Below are 20,556 nucleotides of genomic sequence, written 5' to 3'. Positions count from 1 at the left end.
AGTAGTCTGCTCTCTCAAATTGCAAGGTTCTGTAATCCTCAGATTAGTTTACTTTTGTGCTCAGACTTGTCAAATTAAGAATATAACAATAACTATATTCCCTCTGTCCCATTTCTGTGACCCTTGCTTTTCTAGTCTGTCATAAAGAAGAATAACACCTTTCTTTATTCAGAAATAATTGAACTTTAAAATTCTCATTTAACCCTTAATGATATTTTATAGCCACAGAAATGTGTGGCATGTTTTAGACCACAAATTTCAAAAGTCTTTCTTTCTTGAATTTTGTGGCCAATAAAACACTGCTTCATAAAATGAGACGGACGAAATAATAAATAAGAAATCATATTTTGGGATTTGTAAACCTTTTTTTTTTTTTTAGAATTTGTGCTGGTAAAGAGATATAAGCTAGCCAATTTTCTTGATGCTGGTAAAGAGATACAAAGCTAGGCACCAGTACATGAAGAAAATTAAGTGTTGGTGGGAACAGTTTTCTGTATAGAAAATAAGTTACTTCTGTCATCCTCCAAATTCCCTCTCTAGATCAAGTATAATAACATTTATTTTTGTTAAGTACCTCAATAATAACTATCTCTTTTTCTTCTTTCCTTTTCTTTTGACAAGAGTCATATATGCAATTGTTTCCACCCTATAACCTCAAAACTTTGACCAACTTTCTCGATCATAATTCTGAATATCATTCTAATCAAGATTTCTAAATGTTTATCACAGACAAGTGCAATTTCCTTGAACATAAGATGACAAATCAATGATTTACCTGATCAAATTTACGTCCTTGGATTACATCTGAAAGCGCTAGACAAGAAGCCTCTCGTGATCGCCAAAGTCGGGATCCGCTTTGAGTTAAAAGATCATCCATAATAAGATCAAAATGCTCATCAATTGTCTTTTTTGAATCAGGAATCAGTGATCTCCAAATATGTGTCATCGCATCCTAAAGGAAAAGATAAAATAGTTCAAAATGGGCATCGTCACTACAGCCAGTACAATATCAATTTCCTTAATACAAAAAATAATTATAACAAACTGCATGGTAACCACCTTTTCTTTTTAAAGAAATAACTGTTTGTGTATCCAACCATACTGTTACTCAGAATTTTCACAAATAGAGAGAAGGAGCTCGAGAGATTATAGCAGGAAATCTGCTACTCTTCCAAAGAAAAAAGAACATGTACAAAGATGTTATCTCCATTCTCCACTCTTAAGTGGTAGGAAACAGAAACCAAAACCGAGTATAAGAATCTGCAAACAGAAACAAGAAAGGAGAGAGGAGGGACCGTAGAAAGATAACATTTTGAAAGCTCTAACACTCAAGCTGCAAATTCAGAATTAAAGCTACCAAAAGGAGAGGTGGACTTGGACCTCTACTATTTGAGTAAATTTAGAAAAGAAAAATTACAAAAGGTGTACGTAAAAAAAATGGGCAAAAATATTAGTTGAATAAATACTTGTAACTTGACATTAGAGCATCCTACTGAAGTTGCAGTGTGGTTCCACAAATTCTATTGATGAACGACAAGACATGGCTGCTTGCAATGCTTTCGTACATTCCTCATGTGGAAGATGTCCACAGCCAGATATGGCGACCAGTCTAGAATTTACAAGTTTTGATGTCATCACTTGAACAAATTTTATAGATACAAGTGCATCTTCAGCTCCTCCGATCAGCAGAACTGATAAACTTTCAACTGTTTTTAGCAGTTGTGTTGCATTTTCAGGTGAGAGGACTGTCTCAGATGAATGTTTTCCTACCTCATGGAGTGCTTCATCTCATCCTTCTTCACATACTGAGGGATTGTATAGGCTCAAAACATCAGTTGTCAACTTGGTGGCAACATACCATGCACGTCTATTAACAATTTGAGTAATTTCTGTTCCCAACAGTGGATGCACCAAGTGCAATTTCCCAAGAGAAGTACAGAATAATATCCTTGCAAAGGCTGGAACCAGTTCTCCTCACAGGCTAACATCCAATAATACAATCCCCTTAATAAGGACATTAATCGAATTCCTGGATGACTGAACTATTTGTGCAGCCTTCAGTGCAAGCAATCCACCCCCATCATCATGACCAGCAAGTACAACTGAAGTAAAACCCATACTCGAACAAAACGAGAGAAGCAGGTCAACCTGACTTTCAATCTTGCAGGGATTAGGCAATTGATTCTCCTCCCAGTCTCTGACATGGCCTAGATGTCAATCCCCATCCTGGCCTGTAGAGGGCTGTGACTGCACAACCTACCTATCGGGCTAGTTCATCCATCATCATTCTCTAAGAGAAACCTCCGGCTCCAAAACCATGCACTAGAACAGTAATAAACTGATTATTCCCTTCAACATCTCATACTGGGAATGAACATCCCACCTTACCAACATCATCATCATCACCAGTTTCATCTAGGCTGAAACTAGGAATTTCTTCAGACAGAACTGGGGAAGTTGGAGACACATCTAAAAGAGGCATAGAGAGAGTGTGGGTATGAAATTGACTACTGTGGCACCTCCGAATACGATAATCACTTTTTGACAAAACCTGCAATGGGTGAGCAGAAGAAGGTCTGAAAGACAAAGAACAGTAAGGTGAGCCAGGCAAGCAAAGTTTGTAATGAAGAGAGAGCCCAAGGCAAGAAATGAAAGAACTGTCAACATCAGCAAGCAATATAGCAGGGACTTTCCCATCCTCATGAGCCGATCCTGCAAGTTTTCTCCTCATATCACTCTCAGTTCTTGTTTTACCTGTCGGAATTGGTGATTGTGGTACCTTACTGTATGAAGAGAATCCAACTTTGCACGAAAGGACAGCTTCTGGGTCAACTCGGTGAAACAAAAGCTTCCTCCTTGCTCAAAAGATTGTTCTGTAAGCAATTATAGCATGTCCAAGAGCTAAGACTACCGAAGAAAGAAACAACACAGGCACACCCCCATGACTTTTTCAGATGAGGCCTTTGCCTTGAGATAGAAGATGAAGCTTCAACCTCCAGATATGAATTGACAGAAAATACAAGCTTTGATAGAAAGAAGAATAATGGAAATGATAGAACAGAATATAACCATTCCGAGGTATGGTCCATGCGAAAGAGCAGGGCCATCACACAAAGAATAAACATAGGGGATAATAAGAGATCTCATCACAGAAACGAGAGGAATGTCCGTCAATGTGCTTTTGAAGGCATATCTCTGCAAATGTTCTTTGAAACTGTAACATCTTACGCATGTAAAGGTCGAAATCAACACACTTGGTACCAAACCATCCCCAATTGCCACAATCAGCGGCGCCGATAGTACCAGCAACAATGCCAACATCGCCACCATGAAATATATAATCTTCAAAAACCTCTTCACCTTCTCCAACATTCCCTTTCCCCCGGAAGCCATTATCATAATTCCAAGTCCCAAAGCAATATTGACCGAGAATATCTTCCTCTTCAGGTAGGGCATCGTAAAAATAATAGATCAAAGAAGAAATGAAATTCTAGATAAATCCATGTCACAAGGCGGCCCAACGGCCATATCTCGCCAGCGGCAAACAACACGCCGGCCAGCAATGATATTGAGTCTCGATATTGAACGTGTTCCGGGTCGGGCAGGGTATCCATTATGAAAATATGTAAATTTAAGACAGAGAAAAGTAAAAAAATTCTCCATTTGCAAAAAAAATTCTTCTGTGTCCGTCCGTTGAAAAAATATAGAGAGGAGACTTTTGGTTTATCGCCAGGAGTTTTTTGAACTGTTTTTCTCTCCCCTTTACACCACACCCCCTACACCTCCCCCTGCTTTCTTTGGCTGTCTTCCTTTGCATGGTAACCCCTTTTTTTCCCTCTTACCACAACTTTTGAGAAAAGCATAAGCATATAATAACAAACGAAACATTTCGTAGTTAGCGGCTAAAACTGCCAAAACAATCACAGACAGTAGGATATCAGCTTATTTAACACACAAAATTAACATAACAAATTGCATGGGAACCACCTTTATCTCCATCTTACACAAATTCTGAGAAAAACATAATATAACAAACTAAACAGTTCACATATCACCTGAAACAGCCAAAATGATCTTTAGGGTTGCATGAATGGAATACTATTAAGTTAAGCTCCTACCAAACTAGGAGTACACAGAACACCAGCTTGGCACAAGCACTTATATGGAAGTACCTGCACATTCTTATCAGGATCGTACTGATAACGAAGGAGTCTTGGAACAAGAGCATGCAAGTAAGGTTGCAGAGCATCCCCAGCATGCTTGGCTATCTTGGAGAATCCAAAGGCCGCACCTCTTTTAGAATTCAAAGATGCCTGATAATTGGCTAAGTCCATGAACTTATAAATCATGTCTGGCTGCCCCATCTCGTTTGCCAAGTTGCAAAGCTCCTTATAAGTACTTAGTTTCCCTCCACTTGGACTTTCACCAATTGTACCCTCTTGAAACACTTCAGAATCTTCTACAAGCTAGGAACAAATTTTTTAAAAAAAACTAATTTCAGAGCAAAAAATGGGTATTCATAGTATAACACACGAGGAAAGATTTTCAAGAATTAGAGCAAGATAAAAGTAGTCATCAAACCTTAACAGCTCTTTTCCTCTTCCCAGAGCCAGTAAGAGTGCCAACAAGAGCATTCACTAAGCTTTTCTTCATAGAAGCATCACCAAGCTCATACACAACACTAAGTCCCTGAGATGCCAGCTCCTGTGTAAGCTCGTTCTGTTCAGCCAGAAGGTGAGAGAATGCTTCCTACAATAGTACAAGAGTCAGTGGCTCAAAAGGCTCTGGTAAAATGTTTTCTTTGGAAACATCAAAATAAAAGGAGGTTACTTTGATGTCTATAGATAATTGAAGAAGCATATGCCTCACAGTTTAAAAGGCACCCCAGTGGTTAGTAATTAAAATTGTATTTATCAGGGGAAGAGAGATGCTTGAAGCTGTCTCAACATCACTCTTCAAAACAAAATTGTGACTATCATAATTGAGACTGACTATGAAACAATACACGTGATCTCTAATGGAAATGATTATTATCAAAAATGTAATAGATGACTGCAGGTTATACCTGACTAGATTGGGAAACACAAGGACTCAGTGTATCTACAAAGAAGCTAACCAGTTGGCGGACACACTAGCTAAGCATGGAAGCAAAATCCAAGTTTTCGGTTTACTTTTGTACTATGATATACTGCCATCTTTTGTATTATTTACTTATGAATCAAATAAGAAATCCTATCCCTAGGAAGGTCAAAGCTTGTAATAGTTTCTAGATTTTACTAATAATATATCCCAATAATCAAAAGAAATAAAAGACTGTCCTGGCAGCATACACATAAGGCTAATAGAGCTGAAAAGCAATAGTTTGAGTACTTCTCCCAGATAGACAACAACATTAGGATTTACCCCAAACCAGCTCGAAATTCTTCCCAGGTATGTATTATAAGATTTTGCTATGGAACTGTCAGCATCAAGTTAAATTCAAGATACCTGGATGTCAGGAAGCAGTTTCTGGATAGCCTGGTGCTGACCACAATACATTGTCAGCGACAAAAGCCAGACAGTGCCAGCACAGCGCTCTTGTTTCCGGCTACTGTATAATAGATCGTCAAAAATCTTTCTAGTGATTGCATCTCTAACTGTACCATGGCCATCTTCATTGGCTTCAGATTCCACACAGGTAGAACTTGTAGAAGACACATCTCCCATCAAAAAGTTTGAACTCATGGAAAGTGAAGTGTAGTTACTCTTAAGAATCATGTCAGCAGTAACAGGAACACCACCCCATAGAAATGACAATGCCTCCCCAGCAGCAAACAAGATATCTTCTACCTGATCAACAACAAAAATAGGAAACCCAGATGGAAATAAAATAATGACAACTCAATGTATGCCACGCAGGAGCACAAGAAAGACACTATTTAACAGTGATATTATTATAACAATTAAGAAGGTGTTTTCCTCCAGCTGTGAACCTGAGAAAAAGAGTGTTTGTGCATGTCACCAACATAGAGAAAGACCTTTAGGGCCATCAATGGAGGAAATTTCACTTACCTTTGACTGGCTTAGACTGAAAATCAGGTCAAGAGCAATATTTAGATGCGAAGAGGATAATTCCTTGACACACAAGTGTCCCAACGAAATAACAATTTTCTGCACTGCTTTCACGTCCTCACCAGCAAGCAGCTTGCTTAACTTTTCACGCAAGACAACCAATATGGGAACTGCAGTTTTAAGCTTGGTCAAGTAAAATTATGCTACAAGCATGCTTCACATACAGATTCTATAGTGGCCTCAATAAATATACAAACACACCTGAACTAGAGTCTACCAGCAGGAGAGGCAATGGGATACAAAGTCCAACATGGCCCAGCGCTTGCATTGCAAAAGAAGCCAATGTGGCAGTCTCTAAATTGACAACATCGACCAGACAATTAAGTGTACTCTGGAGTAAAGCTTCTGGGATCTGTCACATGTAGAAAGAAAAGCAACACAAAGATCTATGTAACCAACAGGAAAGCTTATCGAAACAAAATCAATAAATACAAGATCTATAATGAAATAAACAATTAGTGCATAGGTTTATCCACAAGTTGTGTACATTTAAGATGGTAAATCTTTGAAAAAAATTGATCGCATATTTTTTATTTCTAAGTTACCATGCAATAGATAACTCTCAAGTCTTAACGATGTCAATTAAATCAAAGCATCCATGAGATCCCATATCAGTATCTATTGTCTTTGTGCTAGACTATACACAATATCTTTGCTATCTGGCTGTCCTGCAAAGCATGCATTATTAGGTTTCCAAAAGCTGCAGTCTTTCATTTTGCCAGACAAGCCTCAAAACTAGAATTATCACTAAGCACATGACTGCATTCATTTCTACAACATGATCAGGTTGTTGGTCAATTTCAGGTATTCAATTTGATAATTGGTTACTCAAATGAACATGTGCTAAATTTGCTCCTAGTAGATTCCGCGACTGCAACATTCTCTCCTAAACCAATCATCCCTCTGTTAAGTGAATTACCCCACACCTAAATTACATTCCATAAAGAAAAAAGTGGTGCTATAACCTGATTATTGGTCAATTTCAGGTCTTTAATCAAGTGGGGGTTTGCCTTCTGGGTCGAGCTCGTCGCACCGGGCTTGCCTAGTGCAGGTTACCTCTCCTATGTGGTTTGCAAGCTATTGCATAGGAGCGGGGGTTTTACCTTGTGCGCACCCAAAGGGTAGCGGCGGCGGGTTTCCCTTGTCATCAAAATTATAAAAAAAAAATCAGGTGGTTGCTGACCAAGTAACATGTGCTAATATCAGTAAAAGATTGTAACAACCCGACCCCTCATTCTGAGTATTTGTGTACCAAATCATGTTTTTTGAGACTTTGAATAGGTTGGATATGTTTGGGAACTTGTTGGTAAAGTTCGAGTTGAGACCCAAGGGGCCCAGGGTGCTCTTGGACAAGTTGGGAACTTAAAGGGTATCATGTACACAGACCTTACCCCTAACTTGGTCCTACTTACCAATTAAATAAAACTAACTTGATCCTACCCTGAGAACTGACTGCCCCGCTACCCTGAACAAAAAACCAATTTTTTTTTGAGAAAGTTAACATATTATAGACAGCAATACACCAATGGTGTATTTCAGTGGTAATTACATCAGGAGTATACAGTAAGCAAAACCAAAAGATCTATCATCTATACCCCTCCTAAACTATCAAAAAACCAATTTTTTTTTGAGAAAGTTAACATATTATAGACAGCAATACACCAATGGTGTATTTCAGTGGTAATTACATCAGGAGTATACAGTAAGCAAAACCAAAAGATCTATCATCTATACCCCTCCTAAACTATCAAAAAACCAATTTAACGCAGTTCCACTAATTTTTTCCAGTTCCGTTACCCTTTGCCCCAAGGCTTTATAGACCAAATGAGCAGAAAAGGATGAGAAGGCCACCACTAAGGATTAACATACAGCTATAGCATCAGCGAGCAGAAGAGGGTGTCAGAAGCAGGTCGGGAAAACCAGGCAGAGAAAGGAGGATTAGAGGAAACAAGAAAATTGGAAAGGAACTTCAAATTTAAACAAAGAAGAAATATTTGGTCGTTAAAGGTAGGAACCATGCAAGTAGGACAAAAAGAATGAATGGTATCTGGCTAGGAAGCATAAAGTGGAAGCAACTTCAAAATTTTAATAAAAAATGAATGAGCTCTAGTCGTCCTGAGGGGACGAAAGTAATAGAGAAAACTAATGTTGTTTATCGTACCTTAATTCTTACACAATACACCTACACCTATAATACACTATAAAACATACAGAATTAAGTATGACCAAACTCTGGAAAATATGGCAACGCATAATTGCTTTGACTCATTTATGAGATCAGCATATTTCAGTCTCAACTTTGACTATCCACAGAGGGTTGATTAGGAATTGGAAGTAAAATGATTTCACTCTTTATATGATGCAGAGCCGGTGTACCATCTACTCTTGAAGCATTGTTTTAGGTCATACTGAGGAAGAGAACCAGAGTTATAATACATGAAGCATATATGCAACAACTAAACTCGGCTAACAAAGTATCCATCTAAATCAAGTACACTGATGTTCTACAATGCATTTTACATCAATTGACAAAAAGCACCTGGATGCACATTGCAGTAACAGTTCTTGACATGCAAAATGCCGAAGGAAAAAAACTTACAGAAACAGTTCTTGACATGCAATTTGCAGTAACATAGCCTAAAGTACACAGCAGACCATGCTGCATCTCGAACCTGGAAGAATTGATAATGCATTATATCATCAGGAAGCCAATGCAGTTGCTCCAACAAGGGAGATGATCCGCAAGAAGCAACAAACAGCTAAATGTTTAATAATCCAAGCTACAACCTTAACTTAGGTGTTGTACCGATTGAGGCAATCATTTCACTAATAAGATCAGACAAACTGTGAAAAGGAAGTGAACAGGAAGCAATTCCAATTAAGCGAGATATAGATTCACGTGTATCAAAGTCAATATGCCCCAGAAATTGCTTCATCCATGCAACTTTATCAACATATCGAGAAGTTATCACCTGTCAATTATATTAGAAGACCAAAAATTCCTGAACCCATACATCAGATATAAAATGAGAATTTAGGGTGGTCCTCTTCTTCTAGCATTCAAGGGAAATGTGAGCCTACCTGGGGCATATGAGATCCAACAGATATAAGCGCTTTGGAGGCATTAGCATGCAGGTCAACAGAACCTTCGTAAGCCATTGCATGTTCGAGAAGCAAGCATAATTTCTCAACTGTAGCCGAAAAATGGGCACCTTCCACCAAATTATTCTGTTTCATATCTGCCTCAAAGCATCTCAACAAAAACTTGATCATAGCCACATAAGATTTTGATGGAAAAAGAAGCTTTGAACCTCCCACACTAGCAGAATCCAACACCGCAGGCTGCTGTTGGATAATATAGTCTAGCATGTCAGAAAGTTTTGGGTACTTTAAGTTGAGGCTTTTGCTTACTGCTTTCCTTTGATCTTCATCAGGAAATAAACCTTCTAATGCAATTTCCCTATGGAAAAGACAAGTTGCACATTTGAAGACGGTGTATAGAAAGAGGAGATAATATAGCTATTAACCCATCGAAGAAATCACCAAACAATACATTGCACGTAACTTGAAAAGAAACTATAAAACAAAAGAAACTCTTTCAACAATGAGGAATACCATGTCTTCTGTTTTAGTTACTTCCTACTTTCTTTCCATCACTACTAGTCTACTACTAATCTATCCTCCAGAACCCATTTGAAAGGATAAACAAAATGAGCAGCCAAATATTTGCAGTAGACAGTTTTAAACACCTAGGGAATTACAGGAAGCTATTTCTTCTGGCTTCATCTTTGCAATCTTGGACCCTAGAATCCTCAGACTATCTATGGGCTAGCTTACATTCAGTGGAGGAAAAACTTCAAGCCTTTTCACTCCATGCGGCTATTTTCCGCATTAGGTAGGGAATCCACATCAATTAGACAAAATTCCAGAAAATTAAAATAGTGGAATATCAAAATGCACCAACCTCCTCCTCCCTCTCCCCTCTCTCCCCCCAGAAAAAGAAAATTACATAAACAAGTACCACAACAAACATGCCTTAGTCCCATACAAGTTGGGGTCGGCTATATGAATCTTCACTGACCATGTTTCACCAAATGAGGAGGGAGACACAATTTTTTTTGGATTAGGGGGAAGGGAAGCACACTTTACTGTAAGAGGCTAAAACTTGTTTGATCAAAGGGCTTTTCCTCCTCCATTGTTGAATACAATCTAGCTAATTGCATTTTACAATTAGGCCTAAGAGACCATAAACTATTTATCAACAGTTTAAGCTGGTAGAGAGAACTGAACCTGAACATTCATGTTCTGCCAGCTCAACCACAACACTTGGGAAAGGCCTTATTGACAAGTTTGTTACATATTCTCTGGTAGAAGAAGAGTTATAAGGGTAACATGTCCACCTACATAAAGTGAACTATGCATAAAAGGTCTCTAGATGGAACTCTTCAGTGTTCAATTGAAGCTACAGTTAGGAATCATCCTATTAAAATAGCACCCACAGAGAAGCCAGCACTGTTCCATACCCAGACAAAAGCAGACGGCATTCACCTACCTTCGAATAATCTGGTGTTACCAAGTGCAATTTGTTCACACAATTGCCAACTTCCACAGAGCCTTACCTCAAAATTTAAGTGCAAATTACTAAAAAAATATTCTCAAGTCGTACACATTTGATGAGAAGGTTGTATAATGTGACATAGGCATATCTTTGGTAGCGACTCACGATATGAATGAAACTTCTGGTTGCAATAAAGCACCCACAACGCCAGTATGTGGGACGGGCGCACTATGACTGGTTGTCCCAAACCTATAGTTAGTTTTCCAGGGTTCTCACATCTCCACCCTCCATTCTAGCTTGCAACCATTATTAGCTTGCAACCACTAACACAAATGGAATACATTCTTCCACTTGAAGGATCCAAATTACAAAATTAGTGCAGAACCACACATGTTGACCAGAAAAAGGGGGAGAAAGCTTCAAGGAATGGTGTTACAGTTAGAATTAAAGTAGAATAGGTTCATCTCTCAAAAGGAACAGCATCACCAAATGACTAATAGAAATTTTTAGAAAAGGTAATAATTTACTGATGTTGTGGACAGTTTTATCAAAAACGAAAAGTGCAAAAGAGTTCTAAGGTTTGTTGGGGCTTTAAGTGCAAAGCGCAAATAAAGGGTGAGCTTCATTGAGAAAATATGCAAATGGAGAAAATATACAACTATATATATGTGTAGTCCAAGACTAATAATATAGGCAGGAATAACAAATATATGGACAAGGAAATTGATTGTTTTTACGATAATGTAAAATGTCAACGGTTTAGCATCGCCTCTTCAAGAAATGCTCATTCACAAGGAAAAGTATCTCTTGGAGTCTTGATGACGACACTGAAGCGCACATTAAGTGAGGCAAAGCGCTCAACGCGTTTTGAGCCTCGCTTCAAGGTTTAAATGCGCCTTTGATAACACTGATTGTGGGATTTAAGTCCCGGGATACAAGTAGTACACAAAAAGTAGAGATCCCATGCCAATATATGGTTTTCTAGAAATTACTCAACATGATTGATAGAATTATTGCCATAGAATTCCACGGAAAACTGATCTACTTTTCAAGTTAGATACAATCATTTATGTTGAGAAGCATAACCGTATATCAAGGATTAATTGTCAAATGCCAGATTGCCATTCTTTATTACATACCAAGAACGAGAAACCAAAAGAGAGATACAGATTATCTAAATTGACAAGTTAACCAAAATCTCATGTCATTGCATTGAGTAGACTTACAATTGAAGCATTAAGCTACATAATGAGGGAACCTGTAAAAGCTCAGCAAAAATTCTAAATATGCAAAAGTACTACTATGGTCGTAAGTGAATATTATAGAAAGATATTGAACAGTTGCTAAACAAGAATCTTCAATAATGAGGGAACCTGTAAAAAGCTCAGCAAAGATTCTAAATATGCAAAAGTACTACTATGGTCGTAAGTGAATATTGTAGAAAGATATCGAACAGTTGCTAAACAAGAATCTTCACTTAATGTTAACCAGCGAACCTCATAAGCTAACCTTATATCCAGCTTAGTGTCAGCAGCTCCAACCATACAAATAAATCGGCTTGGGCAATGCTGCATGTCAAACAACAAGGTTGCCCATCTCATAGCACAAAAGCGCACTTCGCTTTCCTCCTTTTGAAAAAGAAAACGAATTAAACAATAAATAACAGCTTGCATCGAATTAAACAATAAATAACAACGTGCATCCATATTATATACAGTCCCTCAAGTTGACAGAAACAAGCATAACACTGGAACAAGAAAAAGGAATCAATAGTACAAATGTATCCTACCACTTGAGAACTTCTCAGAAGGAGCGCCTCCAGATCATTTAATACATTTTGTGGTGCACCCTGAAAACCAAATAGCCATCAAAAGATGTAATAAAAGAAAAAGGGTGGAGACATAGAAAACTTAAATATACGACAAATAGTGTTGACAGCTTAGAAAGTAGAACCTTGTAAGCAAAAGCAAGGGAATTTGTTGCTTCTTGAATAGTAAGACGGAGAAATTGGGCCTCAGATTGCAGGGCAACAAAGAGCCTTGAAGCAACATCGACTTTATCTCTGTAACAAATTCAAAAAGAAAATGGCACATCAAAAAATATCTAATTTAGCTGCAAGCAAAAGAAAGTCCCGGGGGAAGGGAGGGAGGGAGGTCTGGAGAAGAGAGGGAGAGTGAAAAGAAAACACATATCAGAAAATGTACATACCTAAAAAGTTGAGGCATCCTCTTAGCAAGCAAGCCAATTGCTTGGAAGGCAAATGCTTTCGTCTCCCGCGCAATAACATCTGGACAGATATTACTTGTTAAAAATTATACTAAGCCAATTGTATCAATCTCATAGGGCTTAGCCTAACAAAGTTCATTTTTGTATGAGCAATAGCACCTGATTCTGCTGCTGAATAACCATCAAGAGATTTCAGAATCCCAGTCAGTATAACAGGGCCCATAAGCCTCAACTGGTCCATTGTTCCCTGCATATATTGATAATAAAGTGTCAAGAGAAATTAAATTCAATGAAATTGCTTCAGTTATCAAAGAATTGGTGTACATAAGAAGAGTGAATTGTCACTGGAAGCCAAAGACCATCCTCCTCAGGCAAATCTTGGTATTTTCAGCATAAGCGAAAGTGGATCTCCAACTCTCAGGTTCAATAGAAGAGGTCAGTTCCCCTTCTTGTTCTTCCAATTCAGAAAGACTTGTCGAAAATCGCCCGTTGGGTTGGCCCGACCAAGAAAGGCATGGACTTTTGGGCATTGCTTGGGTCGAGCTAGGCTACCTAGTGATTTACAAGCACCATCGTTGCACACTTTCTATATTCTATAAAAAAAATTCAATCTCCAATCAATAACCAATTACCTCTCCAATCAACATGACAGTTCGTGATGGTCTCAACTTGAGGGCCTCGCCTTGTATAAACCTTACCCACGAGTGAGTCTATAACAGTCAAACCTTAGACTCATATTATATTCTTTTCTTGTTGGACACTAACTAATAACTGAACTTTTTTAACACTTGATTCTCCTATTGTCAACTTACTAACCAATGTTGGATGCATTATGGAAAAAGGCAAGTAGTGCATATATAGGGCATCAATCATCATGTTACGGATGTTTATCACATTAAATAATGAGTCTTTAAGGACAACATATCCATAAAGGCATTATAAAGGAGAAAGATGAATCCATGAGGTTCTTGGCTCAATTGTTCATAATGGTAATTGGATATTATTCGTCATATCTACAGCTGAGCACAGTGCAAATGAGAGGACACCTCTAAGTGATCTGCTCCCAAGTTTTGGTTCGAACAACAAAGGTAGTATTGTGCTAACTATGTGGTAGGCACACCTGAGCTTGAACCCTAATCAGTGAACCAAATCTGATATTTAGGTGGAGAAAAAACTACAAATGGACTCATTATCCACCATGTTTCAGAATTGAAATACAACGAATTTCTCGGATATCTTTTAAAAAGAAAAACTCTAGTTGATCATCACAACATGCGGGGAATAATTGAGAGATATGCTTCAGATGAGTTATCTAGTATTGGAAATAGTAGGAATTGGAGTTTATACAAAAGCTTTACATGTACACTAGGTGCAGATGATAAATTACAGAGAGGACCAAGTATAAGTAGGTCCAGGTGACCTTATTACTTATGTAACTTAAGGCAAAGACGGGATGAAGGGCAGAAGATATGGAGTATAACAGCAAAAGAGGAAGTTTCTTTTCCTCCACATAGAGAGTAATCTGGGAATGCAATAGTTAGAGCAAGCAAATCTTAGACATAGGGAACATATTGTTATTGTAACTTTGCAAGTTAGTATTGTTCATCCAACGAGTGCAAGAAAGATGTACATTACTTATTGTTGCACCATATGTGGTTCTGAGTTGGACCAAGGAAGCGTGGTACCCCAGATGAAAGCAGCAAACCTTTTCTTGGACAATTTGGAATGATAGGATGAAGAGGATGTTCCAATGCAATGGAAGGAAATTAAGGAATATGAAAAGTTCTTTCATGCTCCATTTATGCATTTGGTGTAAAAAAAAATCATTTTTGCATATATAATTAGATAGAGCGGTCAGGAAATCAAGAAGAGCACTCAAAGCCACATCGTGCATATACTTTGGCACCTTCACGGTGAACAAGAGAAATGAACTTCAACTTATCTAGTGAAGGCATTCTCCAAGCCTCTATAATCATGAAAAGGAGTCTTTAATTTTTGGAAACAAATGTTCTCAAGTACCCCTAACTGTTATCGCACTTCCCACATCTTTCTTCAACCTATATTGGACAATGTTTGAGCTCCTTTATTAGCATATGACAGGATTGTTGAGCTTCACTATGTTGTGAGAGATTCTCATAGGTCATGAAATCTTACATGCTTGAAGACCCATACTGTGAACTCCATCCCCAATTGCTTCAACCTTGACGTTGTATTACTTCCTATAAAAGCAAGAAGTATAAATGACTTGTCTTCTATAATAGTAAGACTGTAAGTTTGAAGGAATGACAGAAAAATTCCTAATAGATGTACTTATGCAATAAAAGAATAAGATGCAGCATTTTATAACATGCAAATTAAAAAAACTGCTCTATGTTTGAGGTTAGCATAAATAGAAAATTGAAACATATAGCTCTTGGCACACCCCTTGAAAATTAGATTGATTGGGAAGCTCGATATGCCCTTTAAATAATTTAAATTGGTAAATCTTGGACTTGTAGTACCTTTTATGTAGTTCTTAAATATGTAAATTATTTTTCAAAAATCTTTAAAATTGTATGTCCGAATGCACGGTCAAAACAAAAAAGTGACTTTCAAAATCTAAACTATGTATATAAATTGGGACGGAAGGAGTACTTTCGTAGCCTACTCTAGAGAAAATCATAAACATAGAGAAAAAATATTTTTTACCCATATGAGGATACAAAATAATTTAAGGACACATCACAGAATGGTAAGCATAACCATTCTAAACAAGCAGAAATCTCAGAGTAGGAGGCTACATGAGCTTAAATCCTACATTTGTGGGTATAAAAGAAGCTAAAATACCAGCACACAATCTTGAAGAAACAACGCAAGCCATAAATGAAATTTTGGACCTTTTTATGGTCCCCTTTAAGAGATGACTCTAATGCTTTACAAGATGCGATAATGGTTTCCGAGCATATCCCAGTTCTACACCAAAGACAAAAATTTTACCATATATGCAGCCAAAAATACACTGTAGAGTCAACGGAAAACTGTTTGCTGCAGTTATTGATCGGCAAAAAATAGACATCAGTTTTGCTCTCAAAGATGGATTTCCAGGACTAACTCTAGACTCTGGTGGAATTTGGTCAGTTCCAGCGGTACCTACAAAAACAGCTACACCGTTAGCATTATCTGCATCTGATAGAGCAAAATAATTTCTTATTCACCAAGATATGCATCAGAAATAAAAATTGAGGCAAAAAAAGACAAAAGCAGTTAGGGGTTGTTTGCTAGCTGGTTAGAGTATGGAGGTATTAGTAATGTATGGATTAGTTATGAGTGAATTTATGTATTATTTTATGCAAGTATTAGTTATGCAGAGATAGTTATTCATGTATTAGTTATTCCACCTTCCATCTTGCATAAAATAATACATAGATTTCCTTCCTAACTTATCCATGTACTAGTTATGCGGGCTTCTAAATTGTCAACCAAACATCGTATTACTTTTATACATGAATAACTTACTTCATATCTACCTACCAAACGTCATACAAGTTGTACAGAAATCAATACATGAATAATTTATTTCTTATCCAGCTACCAAACGACCCCTAAAAAATAATTTTCAATAACACCAATGAGTGAATGGCACCAAAAACCTCTGTAGATATGTTCCTCACATAATAGTTGCAGGTCATGGTGGAAGTGGGGGGTGAATAACCTGTTAATAACTTGACTAGGTCCATTTGTTGTGTGACTCTTTGTTGGACATTGCACTTTGGGGGACAACAAACCTACCTTCACATGTATGTTTCTACTTTCTCAATGATCTATTTATATGGTACAAATGCTACTACTTTCTGAAATGGAACTGTTTTTATGGTAGTAAGGATATCTGAAGTGAGTTAAACGTGTTTATGTTAGAGAAATGATAGTTTCCCTTCTAGTATTGGAATTCGATTTGATTCCATAAATTGTTATATTCGGCAACATGTTCTTCGGAAGAAAAATATTTCCCTACAATTTTTATACTCGTGAATAATTGATTTTTAATCAACGCAGACTTAGCTAAAGATAGGGCATATAATATAATGGAGGAAAAAGATCATATGGTTATATCTACTAGTGGGGAATACGATATAGAGGGTGTTTGGATTGGCTTAAAAGTTGGTCAAACCTACTTTTAAGCCAGTTTTTGACTTCTGAAAGTGTTTGGTAATATAAAAACCAACTTAAAATACTTCATCAAAAAAAATAACTTAAAATAAGTCAAAAATGACTTAAAATAAGTTAAGAAGTGTTTGGCAAGGTCATAAATGACTTAAAATAAATCAAAAACCAAAAGTAGGTCTCCACCCTACTTTTTATTTTTGACTTAAAAGTCATTTCAGTTTGACTTTTTGTTTTCGACTTAAAAGCTACTTTTTCTAAGCCAATCCAAACGGGCTCTTAGTCTAGTTAGAGAACTTATACTATTATTAATTTTACTACTCCCTCTGTCCCAATTTATGTGACTTACTTTTCTTTTTTAGTCAGTCCCAAAAAGAATGACACATTTCTATATTAAGTAACAATTTAACTATAAAATGTCTATTTTACCCTTAATGAAATGATTTACAGCCACACAAATTTCTATCATTCATTTTGGACCACAAGTTTTAAAAGTCTTCCTTGCTTTCTTAAACTCCGTGCCGAGTCAAATTACCTCACATAAAATGGGACGGAGGGAGTATAATTTTAATATATTTGACTTATTTTCACTTTTGTTTTTATTTGGTGATGATCACATGAGTTGAGCCTAAACGGAGAAGTAAAATTTGTATAGTTGACCCAAACTTATTTGGGATTGAGGCATAGTTGTTGTGAATATTTGATTTTAAGAGTCTATATTACATGGTTTAAGCTAAGGAATACGTAACTTTTAATGGTTTGAACCAAGATTATTATTGTGCATATTGTTGTTTGTTCATTGTGTTGAAATAAGTTGATATTGCGCAGAACTATTCTACTAGAAAATAGATAAAGCTATCTTTTTTAATAGCATACCATGTTTTGGGTTCTTAAAAGTCTCTACTTTCAGTTCTATGTCCAGAAGCATTACTTTAGAAAAGAAAACATTACAATGAAGACTATGAAGTCTTATCATGCCGCCTAAAAAACATTTGGTTGTAGTTAGCAAGTTGAAAGATGAATGGTCCATACAAGTCTTGACACAATGAAAGGTGGTGGAAAACCAAAAACACCACTATGCCTTATTGAGAGAGGTGATATGGGAGAAATATGGCACCACAAGACATACCACTATGCCTGCACCCAAGTGTGTGGCCTAGTAGTCAATGAAATAACGAAGTGGATTGAACACCATTAGGACTCAAATTCAAATTCCAGCAGAGACAAAAACACTAGGTGATTGCTTCCCATTTCGTCTAGTCTTGGTGGATAGAGTTGTCGGGTACCTGTTGCTAGTGGCAGGTGTCAGGTCGCAAGTATCCTGTGAAATTAGTCGAGGTGAACGCAAGCTAGCCCAGACACCATGGTTATATATATATCACTATGCCTTTTGGGAGTGACCTTCAAAGAAAGGGTGGGAGGAATTTAATGTTTGTATCTCATTCCGTGCGAGGACTAGTATAGGGTTAATATCTAGGAGATTGTGGTGCACGTTGAGGATCACTTTCCTAAACATCTATAGTATTGCCGATGACAATCTAGCAGGTCCAAAGATTACATGTGCAAAGCCTATTTTGGGATCTTGAAGTAACTTTGATGAATTGGATATAACAGAGCTTCAAAGTCTACTTAAAATGATCTATAACCAAACCTTACCAGTAGAGCCAGAATTCTCAGGGTTGGGTGTTGGAAGCAAGGACAAGATCTTGGATTGAAGTATTGTATGTTGCTAGCAAAATAGAAATAGTGTTTTTCCTCATATATTAGCTTGGATTCCATGGGTGAAAAAAAAAGTGTATTTTTCAAGTGATTAGCACCTATGGGTGCAGTTTTGATGATCGAAAACATGAGAAAGAAGAGAATCGCATATGTTTGTTGCTTCCCGTAAACACTTGAGGGAGGACGTGAATCATCTCTTGTTGCATCATCAAACATGATGCAACATCACATCTATGGTGAAAGCTTTAAGATGGTTCAAGATACAATTAACTATGTTGAGTACTACGAAGAATGAACTCTAGTTGGACCTTTAGAGGATAGAAAAGAAGATGTCGGGAGTGGGATATTGCTCAATTAGCACTTATAATGTAGACAATATGGAGAAAAAGAAATACGAGAGCTTTTGAAGCAAAAAGAGCTTGATCCTTATACATAGCTACATATGAGGAGCAGCTTCGTGTTTTTGATATCTTTATGGTGTGACACAATTTCCATTCCTTGTTTCTCTTCTGGCGACAGATAGAGAAGATTTGCTAGGACAATTTTACACTTGTCTTTGTTAGTGGTAAAGTTCTCTTCTATTGGAAGTTCAGATGTTCTTCCTCACATTGCCCCCACCTAATACCCTTTGAGGTTGAACAAATTGATCTTAATAGTAGGATTACTTGTATTTTCAAAGCATCTTGAACTTCTCTACTTCCGAAGAGTTCAACAAATAGTTGATGGGACAATTTTTCATCTATCTTCTTTAGTAGTACAGTTTCTCCGTGTGTTCCAACATAACAAAAGTACATATGTTCTTCATGACAAAGCCCACCTAATACCCTTGAGATTGATGAACAAATCCCACCGCTGACTAGTCACATTATAATGTAGAAACAGATGGTTGATTATCTCTGCCTTTTGTCTACACAAATAACACCTTGAAGGCTTGAACATATTCATATTCCCCTTTTTCTTAGGTTTTCCTGTGTAAGGACAGCTTCTCTGGCTACTAACCAAGTGAAGCATGTCATTTTGTATGGTATCTTTACACTCCAAATATGCTTCCAAGGCCATAAATTGAGTTGAGCTCCCCTTTGGTTCAATTTTTTTATGCTGAGTTGACTGTTTCTGTGTTTTTGCCAATTAAGTGTATGTTCCCCCTCCTGTAGTCCTCTGCATTACTCCAGAATATTAGTGAAGTCTGATATTCAGGGCATTTCCCAATCAAAAAGAAGTCTTCTGAAGGTGGGGTTCCAGCCCTGTCCAGATCAAAGCTCCTTCATTGTAGCCCCCTGTTGTTAATTCAAATCATACCTGTAAGAGAATAATTGCTTGAGGCTTCCTTCCCAACTAGTTGTCCTCCAAAAATAGAATTATCTCCTTCCTTTACATTAAAAATCAGCTTGTCAATAGAGTTCCCCCACAGGTTCTTTGTAACTCTCCACAAACTTGTACCATAAGGATGGTTCATCAAAAAACTTTCATTTCCATATGTTTCCTTTAATACCCAGCCCCATAGTGCCTGTTCCTCCCTAGTAAACCTCCACCGCTATTCTGCTTTCTCAAGTTTCTCACTCTGAATCCCCCTTTATGGTTGCTAATGGTCAGAGTTTCGCATTTAACAAAATGGCATCCTCGTTTCTATTTATTTCCTCACTAAAGGAAATTTCTTCTCAAGGTTTCAAGCTTCTTTTCTACACTTGTAGATATAGGGATAAGGGCATCAAGTAGGTTGGAAGAGCATCCATCACAGAATTTATGAGGGCCAGTCTACTACCCAAGGAAATGTAGTGTAATTTCCATCTTGCTAATTTTTT

At 37.4% G+C, this 20,556-nt stretch overlaps 1 protein-coding gene and 1 pseudogene across 2 annotated transcripts in view; both read right to left on the bottom strand.

The window, feature by feature from the left end:
* LOC102596797 (proteasome-associated protein ECM29 homolog) overlaps positions 1-20,556 on the bottom strand; it is a 52,542-nt gene that overhangs the window by 24,356 nt on the left and 7,630 nt on the right. For both annotated transcript variants that reach the window (XM_006356315.2, XM_015312811.1), the window contains 16 exons: positions 15,872-16,024; positions 15,050-15,114; positions 13,055-13,142; positions 12,878-12,956; positions 12,623-12,731; positions 12,459-12,518; positions 12,179-12,297; positions 9,193-9,571; positions 8,899-9,083; positions 8,711-8,783; positions 6,313-6,463; positions 6,052-6,221; positions 5,488-5,829; positions 4,582-4,749; positions 4,173-4,466; positions 776-952 (listed from right to left, as the gene is read on the bottom strand). In XM_006356315.2, coding sequence (XP_006356377.1) covers positions 776-952; positions 4,173-4,466; positions 4,582-4,749; positions 5,488-5,829; positions 6,052-6,221; positions 6,313-6,463; positions 8,711-8,783; positions 8,899-9,083; positions 9,193-9,571; positions 12,179-12,297; positions 12,459-12,518; positions 12,623-12,731; positions 12,878-12,956; positions 13,055-13,142; positions 15,050-15,114; positions 15,872-16,024 — 2,612 coding nt within the window. The remainder of the gene's footprint in view (positions 1-775; positions 953-4,172; positions 4,467-4,581; positions 4,750-5,487; positions 5,830-6,051; positions 6,222-6,312; positions 6,464-8,710; positions 8,784-8,898; positions 9,084-9,192; positions 9,572-12,178; positions 12,298-12,458; positions 12,519-12,622; positions 12,732-12,877; positions 12,957-13,054; positions 13,143-15,049; positions 15,115-15,871; positions 16,025-20,556) is intronic.
* Positions 1,088-4,166, bottom strand: LOC102600065 (uncharacterized; annotated as a pseudogene).

This window comes from Solanum tuberosum, unplaced genomic scaffold (assembly GCF_000226075.1).
Source record: "Solanum tuberosum cultivar DM 1-3 516 R44 unplaced genomic scaffold, SolTub_3.0 scf00217, whole genome shotgun sequence".
NCBI lineage: Eukaryota > Viridiplantae > Streptophyta > Magnoliopsida > Solanales > Solanaceae > Solanum > Solanum tuberosum.
The sequence above is the reverse complement of the archived record's forward strand: the minus strand, read 5'-3'. Positions and strand labels throughout refer to the sequence as shown.